The 22,927-nt window shown below is 40.5% G+C and overlaps 1 protein-coding gene across 8 annotated transcripts in view; it reads left to right on the forward strand.

The window, feature by feature from the left end:
* Window positions 1-21,538, forward strand: part of LOC137384087 (troponin I, slow skeletal muscle-like) — a 111,436-nt gene extending 89,898 nt beyond the window's left edge. For 3 of the 8 annotated variants that reach the window (XM_068057680.1, XM_068057679.1, XM_068057676.1), the window contains exons 2-8: window positions 6,001-6,033; window positions 8,359-8,400; window positions 9,923-10,054; window positions 16,114-16,203; window positions 18,848-19,024; window positions 20,029-20,136; window positions 21,304-21,538. In XM_068057680.1, the coding sequence (XP_067913781.1) occupies window positions 6,001-6,033; window positions 8,359-8,400; window positions 9,923-10,054; window positions 16,114-16,203; window positions 18,848-19,024; window positions 20,029-20,136 (582 nt within the window). In that variant the 3' untranslated portion in view covers window positions 21,304-21,538. Of the gene's footprint in view, window positions 1-5,425; window positions 5,525-6,000; window positions 6,034-8,358; window positions 8,401-9,922; window positions 10,055-16,113; window positions 16,204-18,847; window positions 19,025-20,028; window positions 20,137-21,303 lie in introns of those variants that run through there. The other 5 variants (XM_068057683.1, XM_068057684.1, XM_068057682.1 and 2 more) reach the window with 3 other exon arrangements.
* Window positions 21,539-22,927: the final 1,389 nt, after the last annotated feature.

Genomic DNA, 22,927 nt, shown 5'->3' on the forward strand with positions numbered 1-22,927 from the left:
TGATGTTAAGCTGTGATATTTTTGTAACTCTAATTCTGCTTACATAGCCCCATTCTGCATGCATACAATACATAGAATTTTGGGTTGAGACATCAATGATTTAATTATTTCAGGACAATTTTATAAAGTATCATTAGCAATTCATATATATCACTACCCATCATGATACCTTCGCTATTTTTAGAAACATATTAAATTTTAGCTAAAAGGTCATTAGTGATAAGTGGATTTCCTTTGGTGTTACTCATAACAGACAATAAACTTGTATGTATCTTTTCTGTATTTTTTTCTGTTTCTCTCCGTCATTACATTTATTTCTCACTCTCTGTCCCTACTCTGTGCCATACACTTTTTCTTGTTGTTGTCTTTGTATCCTTGCATCAATTCTTTTTCTCAATTTTTCTCTCCTTGGGAACATAGGGATAGGAGCAGGCCATTCAGCCCTTCGAGCCTGTACCACCCTTAATTGAAATCATGGCTGCTCTGTGTGCTAGCTACATCGACCTGGCTTGGCTACAAATTGTATTATATCCTTGCCTGGGAAAAATCTATCAAACTGAAATTTAAAATTTTAATTGAGCTAGCATCTATTGCTTTTTCTGGGAAAGTTCCACAATTCTACACCCATTTGTGTATAATGAATTCTTTTTACGTTGTCAGATGCAACATAAATGAGATACGTGGCGTTCAGTTGTTGAAGGTCTCAAACAAGTTTATTTACAGCTAAACTATTATACACTGTACAGAGTTAACTATTTACAGAGCCTGCCCCTAGGCTTTACAGCAGCAGAGTGACTCAGGTTTGTAGTCACATGACTGCATCCTGGTACTTGGCTCATTAGAATACTAAGATCTGAAAGGAACATCACTCTTAAAGGCAATCACACAACATGTGTGAAAAAGTGTTTCCTAATTTGTCTCCTGAATAACCCAGCTCTGATTTTAAGATTATGTACCCTTGTCCTTGACTCCCTCACCAACAGAAAAAGTATTTGTTCTATCTACCTATCAAGTCCGTTCCAAATCCTAAAAGCATCGATCAAATATAAGGCTAGTTTATGTAATCTCAACTCATAATCTAATCCTTGGAGTACAGGTAACGTTCTGGTGAATCTGCATTGCACTCCTTCCAAGGCCAAAATATCCAATCTAAGGTATTGTGCCCAGAACTGTACACAGTACTCCAGATATAACCTAACCAAGGGCTTTATTTGGTTGTCGCAAAGCTTTCTCCCCTTTATAATTCTAGCTATCTAGTTATAAGGGCTAATATTCCATTAGCTTTTTTGATTATTTTTGTACCTGACTACCACATTTTTCCCTTCTATAAAACTTTCTTTCCATTTTCGTCCTCTCTCCTGTATATCTCCTACTCCCAGGATATCTTTCTTTACTTTCTATCTATCTTCCTCTGTATATCTTTCCTTTTACTGTAACTATGTTACTCTGCACTGAATTATTGCATTTGTACTGTCTAACACTTGGGTGTACAGGGCACAATTTCAAAATTTGCAAATTACACAATACTTTGAAGTATTGTGAAGAAGATAGTGATAGACATTAAGAGCACAAAGACAGGCTGGCAGAATGGGCGAACACGTGGCAGTTGAAATTTAGTGTCGGCACAGTGGCGCAGTGGTTAGCACCGCAGCCTCACAGCTCCAGCGACCCGGGTTCAGTTCTGGGTACTGCCTGTGTGGAGTTTGCAAGTTCTCCCTGTGTCTGCGTGGGTTTCCTCCGGGTGCTCCGGTTTTCTCCCACATGCCAAAGACTTGCAGGTTGATAGGTTAATTGGCCATTATAAATTGTCCCTAGTATAGGTAGGTGGTAGGGAAATATAGGAACAGGTGGGGATGTGGTAGGAATATGGAATTAGTGTAGGATTAGTATAAATGGGTGGTTGATGGTTGGCACAGACTCAGTGGGCCGAAGGGCTGTTTCAGTGCTGTATCTCTAAAACTAAAACTAAATGTGAAGTGATACATTTTGGTAGGTTTGTTCAGGGTACTTGTTTAAGGTTAGTTTCTATATTTTAAAGGCATTGAGCCTCAGATCAGGATAGGTAGCACCTTGGCTGCCTTAGATTGGATCTCAGATGAGGAGCAAGATACTACCAGCAATAGCAACAGATTGCTGTAAAGAGACCTGCAAGTGCTGAGCTGAGAGGAGAGCAGCAGAAGGCATGAGCTTCAATGCCCTCGATGTTTTCACCTCCAGATCCTTCCAGGGGTTTACCAGAGACATGTCCAGGATCTCTCAGTTGACAGCCCCCAAATACCTAAGGGAGGTCATTGATGGGTTGGTTGCCAGAGCTGGCAATTATGTCCATCGCCTATGTTGAGCAGGCATTTACGTTTGGGTATCTGGTTGGCTTCACACAGGTGCAGGGAGTTATCGAGTGCGCAAACGTGGCAATCTATGCACCCTTAGATCAACCAGAATTATTCATAAACCACAAGGGCCCCCACTTCATCAATGTACAGCTGGTGTGCAACCAAAAGAAAAGCTTTATGCAGGTGTGCACCAAATTCTCGGGGAGTTGCCACGATGCTTTTTTCCTGCAGCAGTCTAAGCTCCCTGATCACTATGCACCTGTAAGCAGACTTAAGGGATGGCTGCTAGCAGACAAGGGAATATCCTCATCAAACTTGGCTAATGACACCTGTGAGAAACCCAACCAATGAATCCCGAGAATGGTACAATATCAGCCATATGACAACCAGATGTGTTGTTGAGCAAGCGATCAGCATGCTCAAGCTGCACTTCAGGTCCTAGGGACTCCAAAATGGTGTGCTGCATTCTTCACAAGATTGTGCCGTAGTGAGGATTGGAGCTGCAGGAGGAACAACATGCTGAGCACACATTGTCTGTGGACAAGTCCAAGGAGAAAGAGGAGGAGGAGGAGGAAGAGAAAGTTGATGTCTCCAATGCAGCAGCAGCCACTCTTAAGTGGTGCAGCACCTATGGTTTCAGCAGAGGTAGAGACAGGCTGATAAAATCCCTGCTCTAACTGTTGAGATGCTTTTGGACAGTGGCCTTTGGGATTTGGAGCCCGTGAGGGCCCTGCCAAAGGCTGCTCCAACTGCACTTGTGCTGGGCAAATTCGGCCATTGGGAATGAAGGCAGCATGTTGGGTAATGGGTGATGCGGGACAATGGGTGAGAAGTGGAAATGTTTTGAGTGGAGTTCCTACTTCCATTCCTATTTTGCCATCATCCCTCTCATAGGGTCAGCTACATTTCTTTCCTACCACTTTGGCAGAGGACAATTTTGTGAAGATCAGCAACGTGTTGTAAGGCATTGGTTAAGGAGTCCGTCATCCTATTTAATACGCAAGGGATGCTGGCATCCAAAGTCTGCACAGTCATGGTCATGGTCTGCATGGATTAATTTGATTGACAGGATTGATATTCCACAGAGTTGGCTATTCTATCCATGGAAGAATAAATCCTCACAATGTCCAGTGACATCAACCCACTCATGCTTCAGTTTGACTCCTCCCTCCATTTTCTCTGGAATCATGAACAGTGTATATGTGAAAGGCCTGCTAATCTGTTGCAGATCCTCTGCTGCCTTTCAATGATTATCCTTTTCATCAATGAGCCCCAGGGTACAGCCTCTGTGTCCAGCTGAGCAGAGGTTGGAGAGGGTTGTGTCCTTTGATACGGACTCTCCACTGCTGTTCCTGCCACCATTGTCTGTTCTCTTCTGAAGTGTGATTCACCAGGTGAAAACCCAAGTATGTGTAATTGGACCCAATGAAGTGTGAGGATCTGTGTTGGTGCGTGGAGCACCCTCAGAAGGAATCAGCTCTTCTGAGGATTGTTACGACTGAGGCGGGAGGAGTGCACTGTCTTTTCTAGTTCCACTTCTCCATAGGTCACAACATATATTTAAATGTTTACCCAGTTACCAATACAGTCAATCATATGCTCTAGTCTTTATCCCAGAATAAAATGCACCAACTAGGTTTCTTTAATAGACAACAAAATTCTCAGTTTATTATAAAACAAGACATATCCAGTAATGAAGCAAAGCATTAACAGACAGATTGAAATATGAAAGTTCCCTTTTTACCTAATCCCAACAACCCCCCATCCCCACACTACCCACCTCCCCCCTCCCCTCCCCCATAGACACACATGCTCATGCACACACACTGGTTAAAGAAAAAATAAAGACATTTTCTCTGCAAAACTCTTTTACAGAAACAAAGAAAAAAAAAACTACTTTGGCCAAACACTTGTTAGTTCTTGAAGAAAATGGATGAGATATGTTCTGTCCCAAAATGGTATGCAGTCTGGCATCTGAGAACATCTTTTCTGGAGCAGTTTTTTTCAGCTGGTGTCGAGAATTAATCTGGCAGGTTTTTCCAGCTTCTCAGGAGAAATACAGCATCATGGGGTTTTAGTTCCCACACATTGGATCTTTGCAGGTTTTCACAGAGACAGGAGGAAAGAGATGAGCTGGGTGTTTCTCTCTTGGCAGGTTGATCTCCAACTGCCTTCAAACACAGTCCACACCCCAACTGAATCAAAACAATATCTCAGAAGCAAAGCCCCAAACAGCAAGTCAGAACCTCCTGACCCTCATAAATCTTGACATGTCACTGCTCTATAAACATCTTCTCCAAGTCATCAGGTTTCTGTTGTTTATTGAGCTTAATGCATGTGATATCCAGTAAAGGTTTGTTTTCAAACAAGACCTCTTAGTGACCCTTGTAAAAAACATCCCTGGAGTCTTCTCAGTTTTCCTAAATAAACCAATGTCCTTAATTCTAACACACAAATCCTCAAAAAAAAATGTTTAAAAAAGATGCACTTTCATAACAGGATTCATTGGCCTGGAGCTGTAAATACTGCTGCTGTTGACGTGAAGACTCTGGCAAAGTGAATTAGTGCTGGCAAAGAATGTTGTCATTTAGGATTATGAAGATGATCATATATCGCTCACTGCTGAAATCAAGTCAACATGATTGAGTATTGTATCAGTCACCAGGTAGCTGTGAGATCCCAATCTCTTGACTGCTGATCACAAGGGATACCAAGGTGGCATTGATCTCCAGAGCTTCCTCCTCTGCAGTTGTCTGCTGTGGGATCTGTGGAGGATTATCTCCGACCTTCTCCCTCTCCTTAGTGTTTTGCACTCTCTTCTCACACAAAGGGTAAAAGAACAGACCTATGAGTGACTTTGTGGATGGATGCAGTGAATTTGTTGATGGTAACTATCAACAAGAGGCATCAAATTGCATAAGGATCAGGGTGAGTGGCAGTGGTGGATGAATAGACAGGGATGCAAGGCAATGCATAGACAGAGAATGATGAATGCATTTGCATGCTAAGTGGAAGTGAGGAGTAATATGATGCTGTGGGCTTGGCAAAAGGGTGGGAAGGAGGGTGTTGCAGGAGGCGGTGGTGATGTGCACAACAGTATGTACAGAAATGTGCATTTATGCTCACATTTCCTGTCCTGGTTAGGTCATTAAAAGCACTTCCTGGACTGAATTCAAGAGGGTGAAGTGGAGGTAAGGTGCAGCATGCTGATTAACAATAATAAACTTGGCTGGATATTCTTCAGTGGATTCTGTTATGTGCTGAGTCAAAGGGATTTAATTGTCTTCCAGGTGAGATTTGGCATTCTCATTGAAAAGGTTCATCTCACGATAATTGAGCAGATTTCAGTGTACCCACAGCTTACTATCCACTGGCATAGTTTCGTAAAGGTCATGCTAAATTATGGTCTCCAGTTCTATAAAAAGCGTCAGATAGTGGATAAAGAAACTTACATGTCTCAATGTGTTTTCTTTTTTTGTGCTGCTAATACATCAGTGACATTTACTCCTTATCTAAAATGGAAGGTTCTAAACCATATAAAGTAATCTCAGATTTGTGTTTCAGCTCAGTGCCGTCTCTCAGTGGTTTATTCTAAGACATACATTATACCATTACCAGTGAAGCGTCAAGCTAGCTAGGTTTTAAAATATTTCTCCCTTTCCTCCAGTTAAAGCTCTACCATCAGAATGCCAGAACCTACGTAAGTATGATGAATTTTGCAACATAACACAATAACAACTTTCAGAAAAATTTTAATCTTTATTATCTTCAGTATTGTAAAATTCATGTGTATATTTTCTACATTATTATTCTTACAGTAGAGAGGTAAGGAAAACTTACTTCTTTTGAAATGTTTGCATTCATCTAATCCTTCCCTCTCCCCAGTTTTCTGTTAACTCACAATGAATTACTGATCTGCTGTATATAATGCAAAACATTATCGTAACTTCAAGAAAAAAAATAAGGCCTGTCTAATCAGCATTAATGAAAAGAATAATAGCATGAGGCAGCAGCATATAATGCTATCCTTTTGTGCACTGGACACGCTTTGCTAAATTAACTGTAGAATTTCTGTTTGTTGAATAAAGAAAAAAGGCAATAATGTTAAAGAGAAAAGACCAACACATGTGACAGTATGCATACTTTCTAAAGTCAGCCTGTGGCATAATTGTTAAATGTAAACATCAATTTTTAGTTTTAAGATAGTAACATCTATTTAATTTGCCACTGTTGCAACATTTGGTGTGTCAAAGATAGTGCTTGTATCAGAAATTATTTGATACCACAATTATTAGTAATGAGATTTATTGAAGTGGCATATTTGTCTGATGTATTAGTCAGCAAGTGTTGCTCTGACATCTGTATTAGTAACTCATGGGGCAAGTCCCTCCTGACTAGCACATCTTTTTTAATTATGCCAAGATTGAATGTATAGTAGCTTTCATTACCCCTTAAGGATAGTCCCTTTTTTAAAGAAAAATAATAATAAACACCTATGTTTTCAATTGTGACATCTGCCTGTATTCCTCCAACCTATTACTTGTTTGTAAATAAAATGCACAATTCTGAGCGCTTCATTCAAAATTAGTGATATATCAGAAATATTCTGATAAAGCCTGAAATGAAGTCCACTGCATGCTATTTGCACCATAACTAACAAAAACAATTATTCTGATTTCAAAAATAAATAAGAACTGTGATTTGATACAAAGCATAAAACAAGTTTATGTCCCTATAACTTAATAATAGATTACATTTTTCATTTAAACATGAATTTTATTTATTTATTACTCTTGAATACTTGAGAATCAAAAGGTAACAGAAATAAACAGTGACCATCAAGAGATTTCCAGAAATTGTGTATCCTGTTGGATCATGCAAGTTCACATCTGATGCATTTTGTTTTGTCATTTAAGGGCTACATATTCACCAAGGAGGTATCAGAAAGATGCCACATTTGTAGGGCTATAAAGAGTATTGTTTTTCAGTCCAGAATTTGAGACTTACTTCAGTATCAGGGAGATGTATGAAAGTGTGCACCCCAGTAAACTAGAGTCGGTTTTATATTGGTTATGTTTTCATTCAGATTCCTGGGGATTCTGTCCCAGTGATTTATTATTCCAGAAGCAGACCCAAGGGCTATGCTTTTGCTGAAATAAGAGAGATAAATTTAGTGCTGTAAACACTGGGATCTCATTTACTGATGCAAGTCTCCCAGGATCTGAACAAAAACAGCACCAGTATAAAAGCAGATTCAATCTTCCAAAGCAGTGCCATCTCGAGGTGCAGGTCAATACTGAGTACCAGCTTTGTGCCCACTGCAATTTTCCCCTCAAGTTTTTGCTACAATACTACTCGAGGAAGTTAATATTCTGAAAACATGCAATCTCGTCACCAGCTAGTAAGACAAGCCAAGCCGTCACCAAGTGTTCATCAAACAAGTGAAGAATGAAAGAAGTCAAAAAGAGGAAATATTGAAGATAAGGAAATGAGAGAAAAATAAAGAAAACCTTAATAGTTTAGTTTAGTTTAGAGATACAGCACTGAAACAGGCCCTTCGGCCCACCGAGTCTGTGCCGACCATCAACCACCCATTTATACTAATCCTACACTAATCCCATATTCCTATCACATCCCCACCTGTCCCTATATAGTTCCCTACCACCTACCTATACTAGGGGCAATTTATAATGGCCAATTAACCTATCAACCTGCAAGTCTTTGGCATGTGGGAGGAAACCGGAGCACCCGGAGAAAACCCACGCAGACACAGGGAGAACTTGCAAACTCCACACAGGCAGTACCCAGAATCGAACCCGGGTCCCTGGAGCTGTGAGGCTGCGGTGCTAACCACTGCACCACTGTGCCGCCCAGATAAAACATTTTAAAAAGCTGTAAAGAGGAATGTAAATTTTGAAGAAAATAATGCAGATACACTTTCCCACATGAAGTCTGATAGAAATGTGGAAGCATTGATGAACATTAGGTTGAGCAACAAATTCACCTACTTTTAATGTTTCTGCAGAGAAAGTCAAAGATCACAGCATCCCGCAAACTCCTACTTAAGGTAAGGTTGAGGAAATTTGATTTTTTATTTTATTCTCCTTCAACTGTACTTCAGCAATTTCCAATGGCTGCTTGCCTTCAGTAATGTTCCATCAGTGAGGTTATTGCCACAGTCCAGAGAATGAGCTTCTCCACAGTGACATCTTTTTTCCAATCCAATCGGGCCAACACGAGATGTGAGTGCAGCAGAATGAAATTGAACCCTGTTGGGGATCTCTCACTGAAACCCTCCCACTTTCTCTCTGAGGAATGCTTTATTATCTCAAATGCCCCATCTAGTGTCCATCCTGAGAACTGATGAAGGTCATCCACATTGAAAAGGATTTTAGTCCCAGGTAGCTTGGAACTTGAGCCCAAAAATCTGTCAGCACCATTATGCCATTGAGACTAAGGTAGAACAGGACTTCTGCCTCTCTAAAGGTAGTGGTGCTGATCCCAGTGTAAAATGCAGGGCCAGCCAATTTACATAGAGCCTGAAATACCTTGAATACACTGTGAAGGGGGTGAAGGGGTGGGGGGGGGGGGGGGGGGCAGTGGGGGGGGTTGCTTGGGGAGAGTGGAAAATAATGCAGACATATTTAGGCTGCAAATGCTCCATGAAGAGAGGGTCTGGACATCCCTGGTGGGGGAGCAGAGGATCAGGGTGTGAGGGTTCAGGGTGAGAGGGGGAGTGACAGTAAAGGAGCTGGAAAACACCCGGAGGGGAGTCAGAGACCTAGCAGGATTTAAAAAAAACTTTAACTGCTTAAAGTGACAGTGGCAGCACTGAAGGAAACATGTTAAAAAGCAGCAAACTCAGAGAAACAGATCTGCATGCCCTCATAACAGAGATATGGACCAGGAGGAATGGCCTTTTTGCAGTTGGGGGCTAGACACTTGCCAAGAACATGTCACTCACTTTGTGCAGAGAGGCATTGGTGGCAGTGAGTGTCACTTCCTGGATTTCCAGGACTCCTTTGCAGTGCAGATAGACATCTATTGACTTCACCAGTGCAGTCAAGGTAAGTTACCTTCAGTTGTAGTACTCATGGAGTCAGAGCGGAAAGTCTAATCTGTCAGTGGAAAGTAAAACCTTTCCATAAATCAGTCCCTGTTTCTTAGATCTCATCTTAATCCCTCTTTTCTATGGGCTTAACATAAGCCAGCAGTAAATTTTGGAATCTCTGTGACACCAGCTTTGATCCTCACTGTCCTTCACAGTTGAACAAATGTCCCACTTTAGTGCTGGACGCATATTCTGATAGCAGCCAATCAATCAGAATTTAACATGTATTTTAGAATAGGTGTAAGTCTGGTGTATCAGACTTACACCCCAAATTCCAGTCCCTTACTGGAACTACATTACTTTTGTACCAATAAAATAATTCAAAACTTTAAGTGCACTTATTTCCAGGCAATACAGTAACTGTTCTTCCACTGGGCAATCTCTGTGTAAAGTTTTCTCAATATGTCCAATTATTAAAATAAGAATTTAACATTTAAGGCATGGCAAGAATTTAACAAACCTGTGATTTGGCCTCTAGAGCTTGTTGCTGGCTAAAGCAACAGAAGAATTAGCCCAAGAAACGACAGAGAAAGGTGAAGAAAAGGAAAGATTTCTTGGTGAACGGGTCCCACCTATAAGAATAGCTGGCTTGTCCTTTAGTCAGCTGCAGGTAAATCTTGGCAAATGGAAAACATCCAATTTATTATTTTACTATGAAACACGATTTTTATCTCACATGATTTTTATTTTATTCAATAAAATTGAAAATGCCAGCACCTTGTCTTCAAGTGCAGATAGAGGAATGCGGATTCAATGTCTGGTAGGGTGAAGGAACGGCTGTCTTGTCAATAGTTTGGACAAAGATTTCTGTGCTATAGAAAACTCTGTATCCACTCTATTCTGGCCTCTTCTTCATCTCCAAATTCCTTTATCGCACCGCTGATGGCCACGTCTTCAATTGTCTTGGCTCGAAGTTCTGGAATTCCCTCCCTAAACCTCACCAGCTTCCTCTCCTCCTTTAAGATGCTCCTTTAAACATACCTCTTTGACCAAGCTTTGGTGACCTGTCATAATGTCTCCTTTTTTTTTGCTCGGTGGCAATTTTTGTCTCATTATGCTCCTCTGAAATGCCTGGGATCTTTTTGCAACATTAAAGGTGCCATATAAATGCAAGTTGTTAAATTAAGAAATCAAAATGAAAGTCCCTTTTAAACTACTGTTGAGGTACTGTACAAATAGCACGAACCTGGAATTGTTTCTTAAAGGGCCCTTTAACTCCAATAGAAATTGCTATGGCTTCATTGAATATGATGCTATTTGTGACAAAATATCACAATGGGTTTATGTTCCTCCTATATTATGTAATGCAGTCATTACCTTGTTTGAAAAAAAGGTTTTGTTAATGTAGCAGTCACATCGCTGGAGGAAATTAAGCCTCATAGCTGTTCCCCACTTTCTTAAGAAGAACAATGGGAATAGACCAAGGGTGTCCTAAACCAGGATTACTTCAGGTTGAGTGGTAAACACCAGAATTTATTTCCTTGGCAGGCTGATTGGCTGCTTGGTGGGTGGAACAATGATCCGGATTTTGCGGTTAGCATGAAGTGTTGGCTATTGAAGAAAGCTGCCCACAAAGATCTAGTGAGATCTGTGGCATGGATTTCACCTTTCCAGATCTTAATTTAATTCACATGCTGTCTATAAAGGATCTCCGGTGTCCAGCAACAGTGATGTCAAACAGACTAAGTAGCCAATCATACTGAAGACAGCAAACCAAGAAGTAACCAGCAGGTTTTATCATTCACTCTTTATAATTTTACAGAGAACAAAATAAAGATTGGGCATTACACATGGGATTGAGGTAGAAGTTGAAATATCATAAACAACCATTAAAACATATGATTTATTATTTTAAAAATCTATGGAATTTTTATCATGGAATGGAGAAATTTGACATTCCACAAATATAAAATATTTTTTTCAGGGCCACAGAAGTTGTTCAGGAGTAATTGTTATTTTGTATTCTGTTAAAAATGCAGTTGCATCCCATTCAACAAGGCTTAACTTTTTCAAGGGTTGTTACAGCACCAATAGAGTGTAAGAAGTGGAAGTTCATGTCAATTTAATGATTCCTAATTGATTTCCATTTGTGTGGACATGAACACTGCACCCTGTGGAGGAGCAGGGAATCACTAACAGCAACCTCCAGTTCTGCATTTAACTGCTAATGTAAAGATGTCAAAGGCTGCTGTGAGTTTCACAAAGGATGGCGAATTCTAACAGTTTCGCTGTTATTAAAACTGCAAAATCTGGGCCATATCTAATTCCAGAAAGTATAAAAGTGAGTATAGGTCAAATTGCCTGGCTGCACATTGCAAGAATATGCCCTGGTTGTCTTACAATTGCAACTAGAGAGGCCCGTTCACTGGCCATTTGTCTGACCTGAAAATTAATCCAAAGAAAGATGTCAAAAAAAGGTTATAGATTTCAGGTTTTAAAAATTGCTTATTCTCACAAGACTCAAGTGTAATTCTCTACTACTTTCCCACAGATGAAAGTGAAATTTTAGCTCCATTCCATGATTTGACACTTTGACCTAGAAATTCGGTCATGCAGTGCCCATCTTTCAGGTGCTTACAGGTCTCCTAAGGGTCCAATATGGCAAGCACAAAGCACACACTCATTATGAGCCAGAAATGTGCCACCCACCATAATGGTGTAGGCAAAAAAAATGGCATTCATGAGACACCTGTTTGAGACCTCCCCCACTATAAGATTGGTTTGCACGGAGAAAGCCAGTAGCGATGCCTTAAAGGGGCCACATGTTCAGCTGTAATTAACAAGGGAAACTTTTAAAATATGCTTAACTGTGTGTAGAGCTGGGAGGAGCCTCTACCCCCTACCACCCCAATGTCATGGATTGCTACCCTTCTTCTCAATCACCGCTACTCTCCCTCCTGATGACCTACCTTCCCTGATTGTGACCCCCAGAAATTTAAATGCATATAATGGTCCGATCTTCCATTCCTCTTCACCAGTGAGCTGCCTGGGGACACTCACTGAGCATGAGCCTCAAAGCACAATTTCAGGTACGCTTTGGCCCAATCCATTCAGATGCAGGGATTGATTCCTATACCTCTGCGAGACCCTGATAGGTTAGTCACTGAACTGTGTAATCAGTGTGATAAAACATTTCAATATTGCTTTAAAAACAGAAAATGCTGGGAATACTCAGCAGGTCAGGGAGCATCTGTGGAGAGAGAAACAGAGATAATGTTTCAGGTTGATGATTTTCCATCAAAACGGAAAAGGTTAGAAATGTAATAAGTTTTAAGCTGGTGAAACAGTGAGCGGAGAGTGGGGTGTTGGAAAAAGAACAAAAGGGAAGGTCTGTGATGGGGTGAAAGAGAGGAGATATTAAATGTCAAAAGAGTTGGTGGTGCAGGGCCAAAGGGATTGGTAATGGGACAAGTAAAGAAACAAAAGATGTGTCTAGAGGAGGTGTGAATGGCAGGATAATGAACAGCTGCTGTCTGAAAGCAAAAGAAAAGAAAGAAAGACAAGAGAGTAAAACCAAAACCAGCAAAGAAAAAGAAAACAAAATAGCAGCAGAGATTATGGTCTGAAGTTGTTGAACTCAGTGTTGAGTCCGGAAGCTGTAAAGTGCCTAATTGAAAGATGAGGTGCTATTCTTTGATCTTATGTTGAGCTTCATTGAAATGCTGGAGGAGGCTGAGGACAGAGAGATCAGAGTGCGACGGAGATGAAGAATTAAAATGACAGGTGACCAGAAACTTGGGGTTATGTTTGCAGACTGAAATCAGGTGTTCACAAGCAGGTCAGCCAATCTGTGTTTGGTCTCCCCTGTGTAGAGGAGACCACATTGTGAGCAGATTGAAAGAAGTACCTAAACAGCTGTTTCATCTGGAAGGAGTGTTTGGACCTTGGACAGTGAGAAGGGATGAGGTAAAATGTCAAGTGTTGCATCTCCTGTACTTGCATGGAAGGGTACCATGGGAAGGGTTTGATTGAGGAGTGGACCAGGGTGTTGCAAAAGAAACAGTTCCTTCGGAATGCTGAAAAGGGAGGAGAGGGGAAGATGAGTTTGGTGGTGGCATCATGCTGGAGGTGGTGGAAATGGCGGAGGATGATCCGTTGAATACAGACACTGGTGGGGTGGAAGGTGAGGATAAGGGGAACCCTTTCGTGGTTCTGGGAGGGAGGGGAAGGGGTTAGAGCAGCAGTGCAGGAAATGGAATGGACATGGTCAAGGGGCCTATCAACCACGGTGAGGAGGAATTCTCGGCTGAGGAAAAAGGAAGACATATTGGACGTGCTAGTATGGAAGGTTGTATCATCAGAACAATTGCAACAAAGATGGAGAAACTGGGAGAATGGAATGGAGTCATAGGAAACGGGGTAGGAGGAGGTGTAGTCAAGGTAGCTGTGGGAGTCAGTGGGCTTATAGTGAAAATTGGTCAATGTTGCTTTGCTTGCCTAGTTCATTATTTCCTTTGCTTATGTACAATTAATGGATGCAAACTGAAATTAATGTTCCATTCTCTTAGATCATTGTTGCTAATTTGATGTTCTCCCTCTGCTGAGAGCAACCATCACATGGCAGCAATTGCTTTATGTGATCAGTAATACATGGAGCCAGTTATGATAATGATGATTTTCAATAGAATGGTTTATTCTTCATGTGAAGCTTGACCATTATAAGAATTGCTCTTCATTTACTCATGTCTTTGAGCTAGATGGTTGTGGGTTCAAGCCCCATTCCAGAGAGTATAATCTCTGCTGATAATTCAGTGCAGTAGTAAGGAGTGCTGCACTAGAAGAGGTGCTGTCTTTCAGATGTGATATTAAACTAAAATTCTGTCTTCCTCCACAAGTGACTGTAAAAGATCCTATGCCACTATATAAAAAAGTTGGTTTCCAGGTTAACAACACCAATAAAAAATTATCTGATCATTACTCGTTGTTGTGGAATCTCACTGTGTGCAAATAAGCAGTTGTGTTTACCTCCATTACAGCAGTGGCTATACTTCTAAAGTAATTCATTGGCTGTGTAGCACTTTGGGCCATTCTAAGGTCATTATAGGTGCTATATAAATGCAAATTCTCCTCCTTAAGGCAAAGTGATTAAATCTAAAATTACAGAATAATTTCTGCAACAAATATTACAAAGCATTTACTGCATGACACAAGGATCCCTGTTAACATATATGATCAATCAGTGCCATTAAAATGGAATTACTGTGGGATGTCTTAACAGCATTTACTTAATCTCAATTTTACTGTCACAATGATTGTACTTACTGATTTTGATTTATAGTGAGGTAAACTAGGATTTTCATAATGGCAAGATATTGATTATTCATTATTAAAGGAGAGGTGTACTCTGACTTTATACAAAATAATAACGATCACGGGATATTTCTCTATTTTGTTGAATGCTGAACAGGTGGTAGTTCTTAAAAAATTCAAACAAATGAAGGTGATGGCTTGGTTCATTAATATGCATGAGCTTTCTTTGCCACTGTGCAGATCAGGCGTAAATAGTGTGATCCTGCTTGAATGTCAGGACAAGCACTTCTTGAATACAAATCCAATCAAATTTAAGCCCAATTTGGTTGAGGATGGTCTAATATTCTCCATTCGTCATTTCTGTGAAACTAAAAATGACAGTTATGTGGGAGCCCCCATATTTCATAGACTATTTGAATTGGTATCTAGAAGGGAGAGATGGACAGATAGCTGAGATTTACTAAATAGTAGGGTTATTTCACATCCTGCCTGTTGTACTTGACTATTCAATTTAAGTATTTCTACAGTATCTAGGCTAACTTCATGTTACGTTTGTTTCCCTGGATGCCTGGTAGTGCTGCTACTAATCTGAAGTATACATTTTTCTTGATGTAAAGGGAAGCTATCCATCCAGGGAATCCATTTGTTGGAGTTTGTGAAAGTTATTTGCTGCCAGTGTCCATGCTGTAACAAATAGTGAAATTGGAGAGATATTGAGATGACTTTCACAAATCACTGTGCTTATTGGTAAATTATTTAGGTACAGCAAATCTGAAATATCAATCTATGAAACATTAGCTTTCAGTGGTGCAATCACCAGTAAATTTTACATTAAATGTTAAAGTAGAATGTCCCTTAATGTGGGAGTTCTTGTTTCATTGATATTTGAAGAGACATACAACATAGGCAAGAATTAAAGGCATGAGAAATGATTAGTGGCATTCATATTCATATTGTATTAAAAACAAGAAATGCTGGAATCACTCAGCAGGTCTGGCAACATCTGTGGAAACTCTGCTTCTCTTTCCACAGATGCTGCCAGACCTGCTGAGTGATTCCAGCATTTCTTGTTTTTATTTCAGATTTCCAGCATCCGCAGTATTTTGCTTTTATTCATATTGTATTATATTGCCAATACTCCTTTGAAAGTATTGTTTTCAGTTGGTTTTAAGAACATGGACCACCATTTCCACTGTACACTGGAGAAGCCACAGGGATTAAATACAGTTCACGCCACAAAGATCATCAAATGGTTTACTCATCCAGTGAACATTTTCACACTTAAATTAGGATTTTTTGTTGTAAATGAAAACATAAAAAATATAATTAAAGGGGAAAATAGAATTTGTTAAACACTTAATAACTTGTAATACATTTATTATATTTTTTAAAACAATTTTTTCATCTTCAAAACTTAAGGAACTCTGCCAGGAACTTCACATGAAGGTCAATATAGTGGATGAAGAGCGATATGATATTGAAGCCAAAGTGATACACAATACGAGAGAGGTTTGTAATCAGAGGTGTGCTAGCTTCTCCTTCCCTCAAATGGAGTATGCCAATGCAGCTAAGCTTCCTGTCTAGAGATGGCTGAGAGCAAGTGAAACTCACTCCTGAGCAGAACCAATCTGAATTTCCAGTTCAGGCTCCAATTTGAATCTACGTTCCCGATATCAAAGGCCTCTTAAGCTGACTGAATCTTTATCAAAATGTATTCTTACGGTTAAAGGGTCATTCAAGGCAAAGAAAACTTTGAGAGGGAATTTTAACCCCACACAATGGCCGGAAATGTGCGGGTGTAGGTTAAAATTGCAAATATCAGAACCCCACCCCAAATTGCTCTGAAGAGGCAGGTCACAAATTATAATATGTTAATGAAGGTCCTTTCATGAGATTATAGCAGCGATTTGAAATTAATGGCTCCTGCATGGTTTTCCCGATGCTTCATGGGGATATTTAAAGGTCAGCTGTTCTGATATCAATAAAGGCTCAGTGTTGCTCATGTCCAATGACCTCTTCGTGTTGGAGCCAGTGAGGGTCCCAGCAAAAACTGTTCAACCTGCATGTGTGCAGGGGCAGACTCGGCCTTCCAGGAAAAGAGGCAGCATGTTGAGTACTGTTCTGGGGGGACAGGGGCAACAGGTGATAGTTGGGAGAACTTTGAATGGAGTTCCTGTTTCCAGGTCCCCCTTTGGCATTATCCCTCTAATGGGCCACTGGCACATTGCTGCCACCACTCTGCGGACAGCATCTTGGTGCAGATCAGTGACATATTCTCAGACCAGGGCTAAGATATCTATCATTCTGTTTAAGGTGGCAAACATGTTGGCCTTCATCGTCTTCATGTTTGTAGTCAGGGCCTGCACGTACTGGTTGGATTGCTATGATTAAAGTTCATGGAGGAGGCTTCACTATCCATGGAAGCCATCCTCACAATGGGCTACAACAACAATCCACAGATACTTGAGCTGGACTCTTCCATCCTATTTGCTATTGTAGACAGTATGCCAATACCTCACAAATTTACTGCTGTGCCCCTATGATTATCCTTTTCAATAATGGTCCCTGGGATTCCGCATCAATATCCAGCTGAGCTGCACCCTCCAACACAAGCTCCCCACAGCTGTTGCTACCACCAATCTCTGCTTTTGCTCACTTGTGAAGTGTGACTCACCAGGTGAAAACCTAACTATCAGTCTAAGAGGACCCACCAAAGTGCTTGTATCTGTGCTAGTGCCTGGTAAGCATGTGTCCTGTGATGATGAATCCTCAAAACTAATCAGCTTCTCTGAGGAGCCATCACCCAGAAGTTCCACGGGCTTACTGTTCTTTATGTGATGTGCCCAGAGGAGAGAAGGGACAGATATGAATTAGTAATGGCAATATAAAAATGTTGCTACTTAAAATAATTAAGATGATCATATTTCCCTCAGTGCTAAAATCTAGTCAACATGACTGAGTCTTGCATGAGATGTGGGTTGAAGATATTTAATGCTGTCACCATGCAGTTGCAAAATCCCAGTCTCTTCATCTCTGATGGTCATGGACACTGATCTCTGTGACCTCTTCCTGTGCAAATGTGAGCTGCACAATCTGTGGCAGGCCACCACTTGTCCTCTCCCTCTCTCTTGAATTTTGTCCTCACTTCTCCTGCAAGGGGGAACAACAGACCCATGAGTGTCTGTAATCCATGTGTTCACCCAATGGATGCAGTGCATTCGGTGAAGGTGACTATCAGGCAAATGCATCACGATTGTCACTGGCATACATTTGAGGACCATGTTGACAATCAGGTGAGCTGACTGAGATGGCATCACACTGATAAGGATTGGGGTGAGTGGCAGTGGGGAATAGATAAATGGGGACATGAGAATGTGCATAGAAAATAAATGATGTGTACTCTTGAAATGTAAGTAGCTTTGAAGAGTGATGTGATGGTTTATGCCTGATGAGACAGAGTGAAGAGGTAGGGCACATTACAGGATGTAGGTGAATATAAAAACATACCCACCTTTCCTGATCTAGTTAGGTCATTAAATCACTTCCTGCGCGGGATTCAGATTCGGGGCAGAATACTCCCTGCTGCTGACCTTCTTAATCACCCTTTACCCAAACCTTCTTGATGATAGCAGCAGGTTTCTTCTTCCCACTGCAGGAAAAAAAATTACCTCCTTCCTGCTGCTTGCTGCACTCAGCAGTACATCAAATGAGGCATCTTTGAAATGGGGTGCTGCCTTTGAACATCCTGACTCCATGTTCTAACCTTTGTGTCTTTCCAAATGCCTCCAAATTCCATTTTTAAATTGACCCTTTAAATAACCAAGTGGTAATTGGGTCATGCAGAATCATATCATGCCCACTTTTGTGCATTGGAGACACAAAACCCAGCAGTGAACTGATAATGAGTCATCCATGTTGAAATCAGACATTCCCAAACACCTTCCAGATTTTAAGGATCACCCCTCGCCCCTGCCCAGAACCTGCTCATTTAATTCAGTTATTGTCAAAGTTAAATCATGATGGCTAACAAGGTTGACAGTAATGCCTGTCACAAATATAAGACAATTATTGCATGACTATCTGGTGCGTTGACTAATATGGCTTGCATTTTAGGCTGATTTTACTGACCTGCTTTTTCTGTCTGACCTTTAAGATTCAGGATTTGAATCTGAAAGTTTTTGATCTCAGAGGGAAGTTCAAGCGCCCCACCCTCCGTCGGGTCCGTGTCTCTGCTGATGCTATGCTGCGGGCCTTGCTGGGATCCAAACACAAAGTATCCATGGATCTCAGAGCTAACCTGAAGTCAGTCAAAAAAGAAGATTCAGAAAAGGTATGAGAACAAACAGCAACCATGGAAAGTTCTATCTGTCTACTAGCCGAAGGCACGTTAGATCCCAGCTTCAAACACGGCTCATCAGTTTACGGATAACATCATTACTTTCGTTATTAACCATGGTTGAATGTTGTGGATGGAAGTCCTCATTAACCAATTTTCTTCTTCTGTAGTCTAGATGCTCTGGTCCAAACTGCCAAAGCCAACCACAAGGGGAAGCTTAAAGTGTGAAGGTCAATCTAAACTGGAATTTAAACTCAAAGCCCTCGAGTTCCAATTCCACAGTTTTAATGCTGGAGAAAAGTGACTTTTAGTACACTAACAACCATGATAGAGTTTGAAAAATAAATGATTATACATGAGACATTTAGTGAAATGCTACCTAGTATTGTGATACTTTAGCATATTATGATTTCAGGTTGTTTATATTTATTGTCTGAATCAGTTAGTTGTCCTTTTTTTGCCCCACTGTAAACTGATGGGCATCATATAGTTCAGCTTATAAGATCCAAACACAGATACCAGAGCTAACCTAAGGTTGATCAAAAAAGAAGATTCAGAAAATCTTCAGTGTCTTGGCCAATATTTATCCCTCAATCAACATCACTTAAAAAACAGACTATCTAATCATTATCACCTTGCTATATGTGGGAGCTTGCTGAGCACAAATTGGCTGCCCCCATTTCCTGCATTACAACTGTGAGTACACTTCAAAAGTACTTCATTGGCTGTAAAGTGTTTTGGGACCACCTGTGGTTGTGAAAGGTGCTATATAAATGCTAGCCTTTCTTTCTTATCACCATAGATTTCACCAGCCTTTAAAGCTGATGCATAAAAGCAGCACAGAAGTACTTCACAAAATGATTCAGGTTAGGTAAAATAGAAAAGTAAAGAATAAAGTAAACTCTTTTGCAGGTTTACTTTACAAATGATGAGCCTTCAGAATAAACAGATAGATGATGTAAGGGCTGATTCTGACATGTGTTGTCTCCAACCCTTAGGAACGTCCTGTTGGAGTCAGTGATTGGCGTAAAAATGTGGAGGCAATGTCTGGAATGGAAGGCAGAAAGAAAATGTTTGATGCTGCTAAAACTGCTTCTGGCCAGTAAGTAAGGGAAGAGTTCTGCTTTATCCTTCTACCACACATATTTTTAGCCAATACCATGGGTATCAGAAATAGAGATTTTCTCAGTAAGCTAATTTTTAGAGATACTTTTCTCAATATTTCAGAATTCAAGGCCTAGAAATTCCCATCAAAATGTTGCAGCAGTGCAATAACACCCCTGTTCATTGTGCAGTCCACTATTTGGTGGGAGTTTGCAACCGTTCAAAAAAGTATGCAAATAGTGATTTGTTTTACAGGAACAGACTGTGAGAGAGAAGTTAGGATCGCCTGCTATGCACCATTTCAGCTAAAATTGCAAGAATTTCTACCTTTTATGTTTTTTTTCTCTGTATTGCTCTTTCTTTTCAAAACTAAATGTTGGTAAAGCTGCAAAACTTGTTAGCAGGGTATGTTATTGACCACCAAAATGGGAGTTATTTGCCTTTTAAGAAATGCAACTTGATGTTTAGCATATACATTATCACTAGAAGCCACACTAGGTGACCACAACCTAATGTATAGCAACTTTTCCATCTTATAGTTAATCTCATTGAAATTGGTATCGATTCTGGGCGCAAAACAAAAATATCAATTGAGTAATGGGTTGCCCTGTACTCAATTTGCGTATGAATTGGTCCCGCTGCTATGTTGTAGGGTCTCTTTTCATAGGCATTGGGCTTAATGTCAGATGAAGGACCGCTATGTAAAATTAGTTACTGATGAGGGGGGCAAGCATTGGACTTGCCCCATTCAGGATTCTTCTGTGGCCCCTACAGTACCAACTACAGATAAGTATCTTAAATTTAAAAAAATCCTTTCTATGGCGACAGGAGGAGCAGGAGTGCTCACCTCAGTGACTCCACTGTCCCAGTATTTGCACCCCACATCCCTGCCTCACCTCACTGCAGCTCCAGCACGTGAGGGAAGCACAACATTTATTTGTCCTGTACAGCGAGCTGACTGTCAAGACCCAAAGACCAATTCCTGGTGATCCTCAGACCTCTAGGTTAGGACACATGCTATCTCCACAGCATCAAATCTGAAGCCAAAAATGGGCTCAGACCAACCAAAATCTATTCTAATATATTTAATATTATGACAATAATAATCAGTATAAATTGCACAGTAATCTTTTTTCCTCTCACACATCTTAATTATATATAACTTTCAGATGATTTTGCTTCAAGACGTTCAAGAGGTTTCTACCTTCTCCAGCTTTACGTGCTTGCACTTCTCTGCATTTGAAGATCTTCAGAATTGCTTGAAGAAAACATGATCTGCACAGGAGGGAAGATAATGAGGAATATTATTTTAAGACAGACAAAATGAGCTAACTAATAGACAGCTGTGGTTTTCTCCGTTTGGTGTAAATTCAGATGAAATAAAACTAAACTCGCAGCACCTTGGATGATGATGTAAATACCTGACTCTTATTTTAAATCAGTTGATTTGTTTAGCTGGCTGCTTGTCGAAATAGAAAATAAACTCAACATTATTTGGTGGTGTTTGTAGTAGCATTTTATACAAAGCAGCAAAAATGTTGAAAGAGGACCTACGTTGTTATTTCATCAGGTCCAGCTGACTTCAAATTGCCCAAGGATGTCTCTTGATGTTTCCTGCTAAATGCCCAGGTAAGCACTCAGTTACAATGGAGAAGACAGTCTAAATATTAATATGAGCTGACATCATTATGGCAAACTGTTACAAGTAAGGAAACAGATAGCAATGGAGATTTGTTGTTTCGAAGAGCAAAAGTAGTGAACTTTAATTGTTTCTGCGGGGTCATGTTCACCGATGTCCTCCAAAGAGACATAGACAGATTTATGCAACGGAAAGGGGCCATTTGGCCCATTGTGTCCTCGCTGGCCAAGAGAGAACTATCACGCTAATCCACCTTCCAGCTCTTGCCCTGTAGGTTACGGCACCTCAAGTGCATATCCAAGTGTTTTTAAATGCGATGAGGGTTTCTGCTTCTATCACTCTTTCAGGCAATGAATTCCAGACCCCCATCACATCTGTGTTAAAAAACTACTCATCAACACCCCTCCAATCCTTCTACCAATTACTTTAAACCTATGACCCCTAGTTATTGACCTTTCTGCTAATGGAAATAGGTCCTTCCTATCCACTCTATCTAGGCCCCTCATAATTTTATACACCTCAATTAAATCTCCCCTTAACTTCCTCTGTTCTAAAGAAAATAACCCCAGTCTATCCAATCTTTCCTCATAGCTAAAATTCTCCATTACAGGCAATATCTTATAAATCTCCCCTTTACCCTCTCTAGTGCAATCACATCCTTACTGCAATGCAGTGACCAGAACTGTATGCAGTACTCTGGCTGTGATCTACCTAGTGTCTTATACAGTCCTATCATAACCTTCCTGCTCTTATATGCTAAGCCTGGGCCAATAAAGAAAGATAGTTCATATGTCTGCCTAACAACCCGATCTAACTATCCTGTTACTTCCAAGGATCTGGGGACATGAACTCCAAGGTCCCTCTGTTCCTCTACACTTCTCAGAATTCTACCATTTTTGTGTATTTCCTTGCCTTCTTTGTCTTCCCCACATGCATTGCCTCACACTTTTCCAGATTGAATTCCATTTCCCACTTTTCTGCCCACATGACCAGTTCATTGATGTCTTCCCACAGTCTTTAGCTTTCTTCCTCATTATCGACCACACAGCCAATTTTCATATCATTTGAAAGCTTCTCAATCATATCCCCAACATTTGTCTAGATCATTTATATATAACATGAACAGCAACAGACGTGGTACTGAGCCTTGTGGA

Source organism: Heterodontus francisci, chromosome 25, assembly GCF_036365525.1.
Source record: "Heterodontus francisci isolate sHetFra1 chromosome 25, sHetFra1.hap1, whole genome shotgun sequence".
NCBI classification, from domain to species: domain Eukaryota; kingdom Metazoa; phylum Chordata; class Chondrichthyes; order Heterodontiformes; family Heterodontidae; genus Heterodontus; species Heterodontus francisci.